Source organism: Fukomys damarensis, unplaced genomic scaffold (assembly GCF_012274545.1).
Source record: "Fukomys damarensis isolate Sample0158 unplaced genomic scaffold, DMR_v1.0_HiC HiC_scaffold_5, whole genome shotgun sequence".
Lineage (NCBI taxonomy): Eukaryota > Metazoa > Chordata > Mammalia > Rodentia > Bathyergidae > Fukomys > Fukomys damarensis.
The window spans coordinates 66,696,137-66,709,921 of NW_022900917.1; the positions used below are offsets into that span (position 1 = coordinate 66,696,137).

At 52.1% G+C, this 13,785-nt stretch overlaps 2 protein-coding genes across 5 annotated transcripts in view; one reads left to right on the forward strand and one right to left on the reverse strand.

The window, feature by feature from the left end:
* The window catches only part of Iqank1 (IQ motif and ankyrin repeat containing 1), a 23,294-nt gene extending 9,698 nt beyond the window's left edge, over window positions 1-13,596 (reverse strand). For 2 of the 3 annotated variants that reach the window (XM_010630612.3, XM_010630609.2), the window contains exons 1-5: window positions 13,515-13,596; window positions 12,597-12,670; window positions 11,918-12,006; window positions 8,507-8,596; window positions 219-352 (exon numbers count right to left, since the gene is read on the reverse strand). In XM_010630612.3, coding sequence (XP_010628914.1) covers window positions 219-352; window positions 8,507-8,596; window positions 11,918-12,002 — 309 coding nt within the window. In that variant the 5' untranslated portion in view covers window positions 12,003-12,006; window positions 12,597-12,670; window positions 13,515-13,596. The remainder of the gene's footprint in view (window positions 1-218; window positions 353-8,506; window positions 8,597-11,917; window positions 12,007-12,596; window positions 12,671-13,514) is intronic. The other variant, XM_010630611.3, reaches the window with a different exon arrangement.
* Window positions 10,347-13,785, forward strand: part of Fam83h (family with sequence similarity 83 member H) — a 12,710-nt gene continuing 9,271 nt past the window's right edge. The window contains exon 1 of one of the 2 annotated variants that reach the window (XM_033760835.1): window positions 10,347-10,655. In XM_033760835.1, the coding sequence (XP_033616726.1) occupies window positions 10,350-10,655 (306 nt within the window). In that variant the 5' untranslated portion in view covers window positions 10,347-10,349. Of the gene's footprint in view, window positions 10,656-13,616; window positions 13,670-13,785 lie in introns of those variants that run through there. The other variant, XM_010630607.2, reaches the window with a different exon arrangement.

The following is a 13,785-nucleotide window of genomic DNA, read 5'->3' on the forward strand; positions in this document are numbered from 1 at the left end:
CGCTCGCGCCGCACCGCCTCCTCCTTCTCGCGCCGCCGCCGTGCCGCTTCCTGCTCCTGGCGCACCGAGGCCAGGTAGGCCTGCGAGGTATGGCCAGAGGTCACTGTCGGCAGCCCTGGGTTTACTGTTCCCTCCAGCCCAGATAGAGTAGCCCCACCACCCCTATCCTGATTCAGACATTCTCCCTCCGCGGGCCCTGCGGCTGCCTAACGGCTCACCTCCCTCTGCAGTTTCTTCATCTGCTCCAGGTAATCCTGGCGCTCCAGCCGACGGCGAGCCAGCTCCTTCCTTGCCAGGTACCGCTGAAAGGCACACTGGATGAGAGTGGCTGCTTGGTCCTCTACGCTTGGCCCTGGGGTGGGGAGAAGACTCACATGAACACCACTACTCCCCTCCAAGCTGTCATTCCTACAGCTGCCAGGCCTCAGCCATGCCAGGTGTGCCCCCAGCTCCAGGTTAACCTGGTGGTGGGCCCTGCACATACCCCAGACTGTTCTCAAAATCTATGAACCTCGAGCCAGAATAATCCACCAAAAGAGACCAAAGACAGAGGTTCTAGGGGTGGGAACTAAAGGAGGAGAAAGGACCTAGGTCTTGATATGAAGTTTTCCACCTCCCATGACCTTGGAAACCTCCACTAAGCCCCCATTCTGGAAGGACAGACGCTGAAAGAGTTGTTAGGAAAACAAACAGTAAAGGCTAATTCTTAGATGGACTTTGTATTAGTCATCTTTCCCATTAGAGACATAATCCCTAATGTCCACAATTTACAGGAGAATTTTAATATGGCTCATGGTCTCAGGGGATTCAGTCCATGGTTAACTGGCTCTAAGGCAGGAACATCATGGCAGAAGGGATGGGCAGAGCAAAGCTGCTTAGTTCATGGTAGCCAGGAGGCAGAGCAGGGGAACAGTGCCAGAGAGGAAGGGATGAGAGAACAAATATAATACCCAAGGTCACACCTCCATGGTCCACCCAGACAACCAGAGTGTGCTTTACTTATCTGCTAGGCATTTCTTAGTCCAATGAACTTGACATATCAGGATTAAAGGCCACAGTCTTGAAGTGAAAAATGCCAAATAAAACTCAGACTTATATTAAGGATTAAGAGAAGGAGACAGCACCACCCCAATTGTTAAAAGGTCTGAGCAGGTCAAAGTGGGATTTGATTGATTCTTTCACTGGACAAAATGGCATGACTCTCCCACAAAGCCTGATAAGCCTGTATACCCAGAATGAATGAGAGGAGTCTCCACAAAAATGAGGGTTATATCTGCTGGCAGATGAAACTGAAGAGAGTGACAGAGCCAAAAGTGGGCAGAGGAAGGAAAAACTTTCCATTGAGAGAAAGCCCGGGCACAGAAAAGTTGAGACAAAGGACCTTCTTGGGGGCACAGAAATAAATCCAGTTCCAGGGAAGAGGGACTACCCAGGACCAGGAGGAGACTAGAACCTTAAATGGATATGACTATGTGAACTTCCCTTTTCCAAAAGGGGGCATTCACTGCATCCCTGCCCACCACAGTCATTTTGAGAAACTGGGACCACAGTGTCTGTCAGACAGGTAGAGTAATTTAGCACATCATCCTCTTTATAGAAACAGAAGAAGCTCTTAACAAATATCAACCTTTTAAATTTTTTATTTATTTTTTGGTACTGGGGATCAAACTCAGGACCTTGCATTGCAAGGCAGGTGAGACACCACTGGGCTAAATCCCAGGCCCTACATTTTATTATTTTTAAAAATCTTCAGACACTAGGAATGAAAGGAACCTTCCTTAATCTAATAGAGGGTAGACACCAAAATCTTTGGCAAATGTGCCATATAATGGTGGGAAGTTAAAAGCATTATTTTTAGAATTAGTAATGAGACAAGAATACTCATTATTACTGTGCCCATTGTTAATGTATTATACCCATTTCTTTTAAACAACATTTTTCAGGTCCTAGCCAACATAATAAAAAGGATGGATGATGATGAGGAGGAGGGTGAGGAGGAAAAATAAGAAAACAAAGTTGTCTTTATTTGCAAATCATAGTTAAGCACACAAAAATCCAAAACAGCCATTTTGGTGCACACTTGCAATCCCAGCATTTGGGAGGCTGAGACAGGGTTACCTCAAATTTGAGGACAGCCTGGGCAACATAATGAGACCCTGCCTAAAATGGGGAGGGTCTGTTCATAAATTATTAAATTTAATAAGCAAGCCTAGGAAGTTTTCTGAATATAACCTAGTATACACAAATAAATTGTATAACTCTAAAGCAGCATTTTTTGTTTTTGTTTTCCAGCACTAGGGATTAAATCCTAGGTCAAAGGAAATGATCTGAGGGTGCTTCCCCTGGGCCCTGCTCCAGGCCAGAGGCTGGGACATCTGCATGGGGAGCCAACAGGTTCCTGGGCCTTGAGTTCCCCAGCCCTGGCTCAGGCCCCAGACATTTATGCTGCCAGGAGATGTCCTGGTTGCTCACTGTGCTCCATTCATCCCTTCCTTCCTTGTACGCTGGCCAGCCCTCGCAAAGGCAATGGAACAGGCACCTGGGAGTTCCCAGCAGGAGGCATCAGGGAACTTCCCAGGATGCCCTAGGCCTTGATTAGAATGGGTAGTGCAAGGCATGGTGAGCTGTGTTTCTTCTTGCAGTGGCTGTGCTAGCATATACCAGGTCACTGGGGCCTCAGAAACATCACTGACATCTTAGAGCCCTGAAGGCCATCTCTAGGTCCCCCCACCAACAGTGTCTGAGCTGAAGAGTGCCACAGCAGGGCTTAAGGACTGTCTTCCATGGAGGCCAAGGAAGGAAATGATGAAGTCTTGACAACAGGGTAGAGGAAATAAATCCATGTGCAGTGAATTTTGGCCAGGAGGAAGCAGGAGACAGGCACCACAGATGAAGCTCTCTCTGCCCTCACTGACCAGCCTTCTTCCCAGGGATGCCACACAGGACACCTGCAAAACATACCTGTCCTGCCTTGGCCTCTCCACCTCCTCCTCCCTCCCTTGCTGCATCCACATCAAGAACTGCCATTGAGGCCTTCAGGCAAAGAGGAAAGACAGTTCATGATGCCTTGTGCTGCGCCATTCTAATCAAGGCCTAGGACATCCTGGGAAGTTGCCTGATGCTTCCTGGTGGAAAGGCACAAAATCAAGCCTGATTTACAACTGTTATTTGTGACATGCTGGAACTTTTATCTTTGGTCAGGAGTGCCCTGAGCCATGAGGGAGCTTTGAGCCCTGCATTTTGTTGTCTACTTCTACTCAGAGATCTGAAGAGAAATGCATTAGCACCTGTGATGACTCATCTTGAACTTGATTGGCTTGAGAGATATCTAGCAGATTAGTAAAGCACACTTCAGGGTATGTCTGGATGGGCATGACCATGGGGACTCTATCTGATCTCTGCATAAAATGCAAAGGTTACAGAATAAAAGGTTGGTGGCTTTCTTTTTTTCTTTCTTTTTTTTTTTTTTTTTTTTTTTTTTTTGTACTGGGGATTGAACCCTGGACCTTGCACTTGCAGGGCAGGTGGCAGAACCACTGAGCTAAATCCCCAGCCCCTAGACTAGTGGATTTTAAAAATTGATATGGCTGGTTGCAGTAGCATGTACCCGGTGGTCTCAGCTATTTGGAACACTGAGGCAAGAGAAATGCTTGACCCCAGGAGTTCAAGACCAGCTAGTGCAACATGGCAAAGTACTGTCTCAAAAAAAAAAGTAAAATAATAAATGAAAATGAAATAATAAATGAAAAATAAATGAAGCCAGGCATGGTGGCACACACCCATAATCCCAGAATTTGGGAGGCTGAAGCAGGAGGATTGCCATGAGTTCAAGGCCAGTCTGGGCTACATAGTGAGTTCAAAGCCAGCCGAGGACCAAGGATTTAGCTCAATGGTTCCACCCGCTGCCTGGAAAGCACAAGGTACAAGGTCCTGAGTTCAATCACGGTGCCAAAAAAAGAAAAAAACCAAAGCCAGTCTGAACTACATAGTGAGACCCTGTCTCAGAAAACAAACAAAAAATTGCTGTAATATAGCCAGGCGTGGTGGCGCACGCCTATAATCCCAGCACTCAGGAGGCTGAGGCAGGAGGATCCCTGTAAGTTCGAGACCAGCCTGGGCTACATAGTTCCAGGTCAGTCTCAACTACATAGTGAGACCCTGTCTCAAAAAACAAACAAACAAAAAAAATTGCTGCAAGTATATGGTAATTATAAAAGACTTACTTTAGAACCTAAATAAACAGGTTGAAAAGATAGAAAATAGTAGTGAAAAGAAAGAAGGGGTAGCTATGTTATTAGACAAAATAAACTTTAAATCAAAAAAGTTTACCAGAGGATAGGGGATTTAGCTCAGTGGCACCATACCTGCCTCATAAGTGCAAGGTCCTGAGTTCTATGCCCAGTACTGGAAAAAAAAGCTTAACAGAGATAAAGGACATTATATAGCCCTAAAAGATTCAATACTGTAAGAATATATACCAATGGGCTGGGGATTTAGCTCAGTGGTTCTACCGCCTGCCTCGTAAACACAAGGACCCGAGTTCAATCCCCAGTACCAAAAAAAAAAAAAAAAGAATATATACCAATAACCAGCCAGGTGTGGTGGCATATGCCTGTAATCCCAGCACTTGGGAGGCAGAGGAAGGAGGATTGCTGTGAGAGCAAGGCCAGCCTGGGCTACATAGTGAGTTCAAGGCCAGCCTGAACTATAGTGAGACCCTGTCTAAAAAAAAAACAATTGTGCTGGGGATTTAGCTCAGTGGTTCTGCTGTCTGCCTTGCAAGTGCAGGGACCTGAGTTCGATCCCCAGTACCATAAGTAAATAAATAAAATGGTTAACCTTAAAAAAATAAAATACAAAAAAACAATTGTGTGTGTGTGTGTGTGTACCAACTATAAATGTACACCTAATGATGGACTGTAGACTATATGAAGCAGCTAGATGTGGTGTGTACCTATAATCCCAGCATTCAAAAGGCTAAAGCAGGTGGATTGCCACAAGTTCGAGGCCAGCCTGGACTACACAGTGAGTTCAAGCCCAGCCTAAACTACATAGCGGACTCTCTCTCTCTCTCTCTCTCTCTCTCTCTCAAAAAAGGCAAGTTCTAACAAAATTGGAGAAAGAAATAAACAATTCTCCAATAATATTTAGAGATTATTATCCTCCTTCAGTATGGACGGAACACCAGACAGAAGATAGATGGAGATATAGAGGAATTAACACAATAAACCAACCAGACCTAACAGGCTCATACAGCATTCCTCACAGTGGCAGTACACACTCTTCTCAAGTACAAGTGGCACAATTCCTATGATGGGCACAAATTAAGTCACAGTGTTTTGTTTCATTTTGTTTTTTCAGTGCTGAGATCTAACCGAGGGTCTTGCATGTGCTAAGCATGCTTCCTACCATTGAGCTAGACCTATAGTGGATTTTTTAAAATAGCATATGAAGGGCCAGGGATTTAGCTCAGCGATTTGGTGGCCTGCCTTGCAAACACAAAGACCCAAGTTCAATCCCTGGTACCAAAAAAAAAGCATATGAAGTGTCTTCTCTGACCACCATGAGCTGAAGTTAGAAATCAATAATGGAAGAAAAACTGGAAGACTCAACAACAAAACCGTGGAAATTAAACTACATACTCCTAAACCAACAATGGCTCCAAGAAGAAATCACAAGGGAAATTGGAAAATACTTAGAGACCAATGAAAACAAAACACAGTGTGCCAAAACATATGGGATGGAGCAAAAGCAGTGCTAAGAGGGAAGTCACATAATTAAGGAAGAAATAATGCCTGCTTTCATCTCTTCTACTTAACATGGATCTGATGGTCCCCGCCAAAACAATCAGGCAAGACAAAGAAATAAAAGGCATCTAAATTGGAAAGGAAGACGTAAAATTAGCTCTGTTTGTAGATGATATGATTTTATTCATGGAAAACCCTAAATATGTGCCTGTCCTAGGACAACTACTACAGTAGCACGAGTAAACAGCCAAGGGACCATTCATACCTGCTGGGCCAGGAAAACGACTTTAGAGGTTCATAGTGCTGAGGCTGCCCAGACATCCTAAGGTGAGAGAGAAATCATTGCACCTGGAGTCTCTGTCTGGCAGGAAGGCCATGTGAGCGGTGCATTCCACTCCCCCCACTCACACCCCCATCTGGGGTGCTGCTCCAGCCCACTTGCTGAGAGGCCTGGTCACTTTCCAGGGCTACTGAGGTGTTGGCTGAGGCCTATGGGGCTACTGGGACTTCATAAGAAGGGGAGAAGGGTGCCTGTGGGCCAGGCAAGCCTGGGAAGTTCCAGAGCAAGGCCATATGGTCCATGACAGAGAAGGCTTCTGGTAGGCCACAGGTCCCCTCACAAGCCAGTTTGTGGCTCCATGGACTCCTGGCATCAGCTTTCAGCAGCAGGCCATGGGACAGAGAGGATGGAAAGGGCATAAGGGGCAAAGCCCAAGGCCCAGTGTTGCCCACCTTCTCCCTCAGACACCAACACCTCCAGTGGGAGCGGATGGCAGAGAAAATGGCCTGGGCTTGGCCTTTAGTCAATCTGTATGTTGACATTAACTTCAACTTGACTGTCACCAACTACAGCCCCTTTGCCAGGAGGTCCCAAATGACAGTAGTGAAGGGCAGCCCGGTGGACACTGTTGTTGGCAAGAAGGGTGGCTTGAGAGGGGACTAGTGAAGAGCAGCACTAGACAGTGATTCAGAGCCTGGGGAAAGGTATGGGATGGCCCTGTGGAGGAGGGGCACCCAAGAGGGTTACATGACAAACAGTGGATGTCATAACCATCCTTTGGATGTTGGCCAGTATCCTCCTTTTGAGACCCATCTAAACCAGACACTGTCCCTGTTGAACCCACATTTACCAAGCCATCAGCTCTGGCTAACACTGGCTATTGGCTCAGCAGATAATCAGAAAGCTGTGAAGAGCAGGTTTGCAGGCAGCAACTGGGAGGCAGAAAAAGCAAGCTCCCGGTGGCCTCCTGGAACAGCCCAGAGAGTGACAACAGTCTGTGTGAGGGACTCCAGGAGACCCTTCTACAAGGAAGCCTGAGTCAGAAAGTGGCTCAGAGGACAGAGTGCTCTGCACCCAGCCCCGAACCTGCACCTGGACACGGCAGTTCTACTCAGCATGTTCCACGTGAAGAGGCCCCTGTACTCTGGCTGAAATAGACATCCTCCTGGCTTTTAGGTCCCTTCCTGCCAGCTGCACCTACTGTCCCAGCACCCCAGCACCCTTGCTCCCAAGCAGGGACCCATGTTGCAGCTGCAGGGTGGCCAGCACGGCCAGGACCCCAGGTCCTGCCAAGCAGCTGGCGTATTGTGAAGGCTGGGGGGACACTACCCTGTGAGGCCCACTTCCCAAGACAGCAGGATGGGAACACCTGAGACTTCCTTCCCTTCCCTGACCTCCAAGAGCAGGCCCCACCACTGGATGTTTCACAGGGTCAAGGTACAGATTAGGCAGGCCTTACACAGTAGTGCTGGTCTAGCCTGAGCACATCACTCTGGGGCCAGCTTGGCATGTGCTCCCTACTCTCTCTCCAAGCAGATCTCCAGCACCAGGGCAGCTTCCCCACAACATTCTGTCTGCTAAATGTCTCCGGATCTGCTTTACCATGCATTACCCATAATCCAGCTCAGTCCACCAGGCAGGCACAACTATTATGAAACAACCAGCAGTACTTCACAGACCCTTCTGTGGCCAACCTCGTCCTCCAGGCAAGGATCAGCCTCCTTAGCCCGGACCTGAGGGGAGGGGACAGGTGACAGTGGTACCAGATGGAGGAGGTAGCACCCTCCAGCATGAAGCACACCGCCTCCGGCTGCTCCAGGAACTCGCCACTAAGAAACCAGGTAGGAGGCGGAGGCCAAGGGAGCGCAGCTGGAACTGCAAGGTGAGAAGTGAAACCCGGAAGCCAGAGGAGCAAGAGGGGAAAGAGCCCAGTGAGCCGGGTGGAGCAGGGTGTAGGTTCCTGGGGAGTATGGCCCAAGGAGAAAGGTGTCCAGGAATTCGGTTCAGATCCATTGGTGGGCTTCTGAACACCTAAAGAGGGGGCTCGGCGGCCACTGAATGCGGAGAGGGGCCGCAGAAGGAGATCCGAGCTGAAGGTGCGCCTCGGAAATAGAGCGCAGAGCCGTCTAGAGGCTGGAAAGCAAGCCCCGGACCTGTCCTGGGGCTAGGGGACTCTCCAAGGTAGAGTCCGCTTCCTTTTCTGCCATCCGACAGCGTCCTGCACAGAGCAGAAGGAAGCCGCCTCCACCCCCACCAGGCCAACGGCTGGAGGCGCAGAGGAACAGGGTGTCTCAGACAGGACAGGCTTTGCGCGAAGGTGGGGGGCCGGAGAGGAGCTCACAAGGCGGGGCTTGCCTTGGGCAGGTTCCCAGCTCATACATATGCATTCACACATACGCTTTGTAGGCACCCACTCAAGCATATCATGCGTGCGGAGGCTTAGGGCAGACCCTTTCCCATGGGGACACTCGGCCCTCACCTGCAGGAGCTTCTGGGCGCTCAGAGGTCTCAGGGCCCCTCACCTGCTGGCCAGTCTTCCTCTGCAGCTGGTGGTTCCCTCTGGGCATCCCTGAGGAAAGCTGCAGTCAGTGCGGTTAGTGTGTGAAACACCCCCACCTCAACCTCAGGAGGAATTTATAGGACAACATCTGAGACAGCAGCGGGGGAGCTCCCTTATGCGGCCTCCTCAAGGTGCCCCGGGACAACTTTAATGAGCAGATAGGCAGCATTCTCCAACAGCAAATACCACCCTGCCAGGGTGATTCTGAGGGCCAGGAGGCAGAACTGCCCCTGTATTTGGGACCCAGAGCACAGACCCTGTGAGCCCAGGGGTGGGCATGTTGCCACCCCAGGTAGGAGGACTATACTGGCTTCCCCTCCCCCATTCTGCCCACCTGACCCCACCCAGACCAGTGGACTTTGGTCCTCCTGTCCCTCCTGTCCCTGTCAAGTGCAACATTCCCAGGGCAAGTGCTCTCCATCTGCTCTGAAGGCTTCTGGGCAAGGGGGTGTGTACTGGGCTGGGCTGGGCCAGGCAAACCAGTCCAGCCAGTAAGGGGCCCTGGGCTTGGACATGAGTCAGCAGCCGGAGGCTGGGAAAACGCTGGGGAGGAGGCCTGTTGCAGCCTCACCCTCCCAGCAGGAAGCCAGGGGAACCCCAATGTTGGAGCTGGTCCTGGACCCTCACCCCCATGTGGGCAACTCAAAGGCAGGCCAGATGAGGGCTCCTTAGGCCTTGTTTCAATGGGAAACTTGCTGGATCCCAACCAGAATGTCAGCCAGTCCTCCTACCCTGCACCTAGGAGAAAACTAGACTCTTTCTGCTCATCTCAGTCCTTAACATGCCTGTATGGGCTTTCAAAGGCCCAAAGTCTTCAAAAGCTCACAGCATGACTGGAGACCACTGTGAGGGCCCTCTACGGAGGGCAAACTCAGGGCAAGTTCAGGTACACACTGGTGTGTCTGGCCCTGGGACCAAGGAAGTGCTGGGGACTTCATGGCCATCTAGTGTCTGGGTCCTGAGGTTCAGTGTAGCCAGGATGCAGCTCTTAGCCAGGTGGCCACAGTTTGAATTTCCCGCGACCAGGGGTGTGGCCAGGGAAGGGGGTGGGGGGGCCTCAGTACCGCCTAGGCAGGACCAGGCATGTTGTCCTGCATCTCGGTCTAGTAACTGAGAGCCGCCTCCAGTTTCCCTGTCTCCCTCCCAGTCTGGCCAGCAAGGCCTGTGGCCTGTAAAGTCCTGTGCCCTGTGTCAGCAGGTTAGTCAGCCTTTTGGGTCTGGCTGAGCTGCCACGCCGCCAAGTCCCTATAAACTTCCCATCTCGACCTGGCCCAGCGGAGTGGGGCCCTGAAAGGCCCACAGGCCAGAGCCGAAGTGCTGCTGCGCAGCTGAGGGGCAGGGTGGGCTCCTGGGACACAGGAGCAGAGGGCCAGAGTAGTGGGGAGAGGGCAGCGCACTATAGTCTCTTGGATGCTGTCTGAGCCACCTGACTGAGGTGCCAGTTGATGAACCTGGCCCTGGGCAACAGACATCTGGTGAAAGAAGTGCCGGAGCCAGGGCCATGTCTGGGAAACGTCGAGCTCGGAAACCTCGAGGGAGGAGGGCGGGCCGGGCCCATCGGGAAGTGGGGCAACAGGGCCCAGAGGCCAAGCCCCCGCCCCCTTCCACAGGGGGCCCATGGGACCAGGTGGGGGTGGCCCCTATAGGGCACGTGACCAGCACCCAGCCGGCTGCCCAGGGACACCCCAGGACAGCCGGAACAGAGCAGCCAGTGCAGGCCACTGCTTCGGGGTCTGAGCTGGTGCTGGCCCTCCCCCAGCACATGGAGGGCTGTGGAGCCACAGGCCCGGCACTGGCCCTGGGCCCTGAACTTCTGAGGCTCCATGAAGTCCAGCTGTGCCTGGCCCAAGAGCAGCTGCTGCTGGAGGACCGAAGGAGGCATGTCCAGCTGCAGATGCAGCTATGGCAGGAGGAGCAGATGTGGTTGCAGCAACTACAGGAGGAGCAGCTGTGGCTGCAGCAGCTACAGGAGGAACAGGCTTGGGTGCACATGGAGGGACTACAGCTGGCCATGGCCCTGGAGCAGCTCCGGAGTGAGGGCCTTGAGACACTGCAGACCCAAGGCCAGGTAAGGCCTGGGAGAGAATGGGAGGGGCCCAGACAGTCTGTTGGCAAGGTGGCCACTTGAGCATCTTACAGATGCCAAGCTGCTTTAGCTGCTTTGGCAGATGTTCACATTTGCCAATGGGTGCTTAGTGCCTGTTGCACAAGGCACTCCTAAGACCAAGAACAGCTGGCCCAACCAAGCCAGATTGTTGGAGAGAGGTCACCCAGGGAGGGCTGTTTGGGGACAGATGTATCCCAACAGAGGACCCTGGCAACCTAGGCCCAGGGGCTAGGACAGGCAGCCACTGTGCTGGCTGAGGCATGAGGGGAGGGCCTCGGTGTACACAGTGGTACCAGGAGAACTGAGGGACATCCCCCTAGTTCCTGGCCAGCTTCTTGTCTACCACCCTGCCCCCTGTTTACAGCAATTCAAGACCAGGCTTGAGATCATGGAGGCAGCACGCGGTGCCTGTGCCTATTATCCTACTTCCCGGAGGAGTGTCAGCCTCAGACGCCGCTGGGGCTATTTTGGGCAACCAGGATCTAATCCTGGCTTGATGTGGAAGAGTCACCACTACCCTACCAGCTTCTGGAAACCTAGGAACTTTCTGGGGTCCAAGAGCTTGGGCAAGACCCACTCCAAGCTCAGAGGGTGCATTTAAGACTGGGTAGGTAGGGTGTTCTCTCAGCAAGAACAGACCCCAGGTAGACTAGACAGTATGCAAAGGGCCAGAGATCCAGCCTGGAAGGAGTTTGCAGCTATGACAAAAAACAAATGGGACTCAGAGGATGGAAGGGATAACTGCTGAAAGTGGGTGGACATGGGGAGGTCCCCTTCCTGACTGACCTTTAGCAGGACCCAGTCTAGGTGAGCTGTCACCATTCAATCTGGAAGTGGCTATGAGCAGGGAAATGGAATAGAGTAGACCACATACAGTAGTTACCTGAGATTTCCCAATTTGGAATCAAGCCCTGCTCTTTTTCAAAATCTCTTTTAGCCAGCAAAGCTCCTTCCACTGGCTCCTGTCCCTCCTCCCACCTTCATGGCTCTAAAGCTATGTTAATCGGAGCACTGTGCCCAGCCCCAGAGCCACAAGACACAGGGCCAGGGGTTGCAGCAGATATCTGAGTTCTGAACCCTCAGTCTGTCACACCCAGGCAAACAAATCTGAAGAACACTCTTGGGGGTATGGCCATTCCCAGATGGAAGGTCCAGGTGGCTGCAGAGGGTCTCACAGGTCAGTGTTTGGGTGGTGGTGTTCTGGAGATCAAGGGTTCACTCACCAGCAGCAGCTCTTGGTTTGGATCCAGAGTGGGACATCTGCCACTTCCCTGATGCAGTTCTGGTTCCCCACATCTTGGTGTTCATTCTCCTGGAAGAAGGCAGGGGCAATAGGGAAGAGCACTACACACCACCAGGAGCCTGGGTAGGCAGTAGGAATTCAGACACCCCTCCCCCCATACACTTCCCAGCCAGCTGCCTGCTCCCAGCAACTTCAGGAGGGGATGCATGACAAGACCATGTCCCTTCACCTTTACATGGCGGCCCTCTCCACAGCTTGTGTAGCTTGTGCTTTGGGGTCCCAGGGACTAATGTTTCGTACCTACATCTCTGCTCAAACCACCAGGCCACCAGCTGGATGACTAGGTTCTGATGTACTTATAGTCGTGCCTACATCTCTGCTCAAACCACCAGGCCACCAGCTGGATGACTAGGTTCTGATGTTCTGAGCTGAACCATGCTGTGCAGCCTTGGTACCTCACAGGATGCTCAGGAGCCTGGCCACTCTCTACCCACAGACCCTCTTATCCTGGCCTTCATGGGTGCTGTGATCAGATACTGAAAGCAACACCCTTCTCCCTAGTCCACCAGGCTCACCCAAAAGTTCACCTCCCCTAGGAGGCCTCCCCTACCTACTCCGGGTAGGGTAAGGGTTCTCGCTGTTGCCCCAGAGCTCCTCACCTCCTCCACTGCACAGGAAGCCAGTGCTATGTGATTGCCTCAGAGCTGGACTGACCCACACCTGTGCGATGTTGCTGAGTGGACAGCAATTTAATGAAATGGGGAGGGACCATGAAAATAGAACAAAAAATGGTTGAGAAGGGACAAGGAGCAGGAGGCAACTGAAGGCTGGCTGGTAGAAAGACTCAGGCAGGATGGCAGAGAATGGACACTTGGGGTGGGAGTGGCAGGCAAGAGGAGTTGACTTGGGATGGCTGAGCACAGAGCAGGGGCTAATGAGAAGGGGTTGTCAATGGGGGTCTGAGGGAGAACTGGGCAGACTGGGACAACTAGAGCTTGCATGTGCAAACTAGGTGTGCCGGCTGATATGTGAGTGAGGTCCTTGTCTGTGTGGGGGGTTGGAACTTGCAGGGTCTGGGTGTGCAATGGACTCTTGATATACACGTGGGGTTACAGCATATGAAGGAAAGTCCCCGGTGCTTTCAGAGTGCATGATCATGTAGGTAGGGTCAGTGGGCATGAAGTCCCCTCTATGTGTGAGGTCTTCTATTTGTGTGGACGGATGAGGCATGGTGAGTGGTCACGCCGGATAGTGGCATCTGTTGGACTTGGTTTGCTTGTAGGATTCAGTGTGAATGGGTGTCTCCTGTGCTTGTGGGGTTAGGGTACATGGGGGTAAATCAATTCAGGCTCCCTTGGGTGCATGGTCCCCTGTATGATTGGGTATGCCGGTAAAGGAGGGTCTGTGGGGGCTCCCCGGTGGACTTATGGGGTACCAAATAAGTGGAGGGGATGAGTGGGGTAATTGGTGCAAGGCTAGGTTGTGAGGCGTGTCCTTGTGTGGTGGGGGGTGCCCCATTTGAGATGGATCCCAGGCCCAGCCCCTCCCTGGGTTTGGCACCGCCCCCGCAGCCTCACCTGCTGGTGCCAACTCGCCCAGAAGAGAAGCCCCGCCCAGCCCCCCCTCAGACCAGCCGGTAGCCCAGGGATCCAGCCGGAACTTCGTATTCACCTGGACTTCCGGGGCGAGGGTCAGGGGTCAGGCTTAGGGGCTTGGAACCTTTAGTTCACAGGTGGGGGTTAGGAGGCTGGGGGTCCTTTAAGTAGGGTCTTGGAGGTCTCAGGTGGCACAGGCCAGGGTCCCAGGCGCGGGTTTGGGGCACCGGTGAGGCGGGGCTCGGCCAGGGGT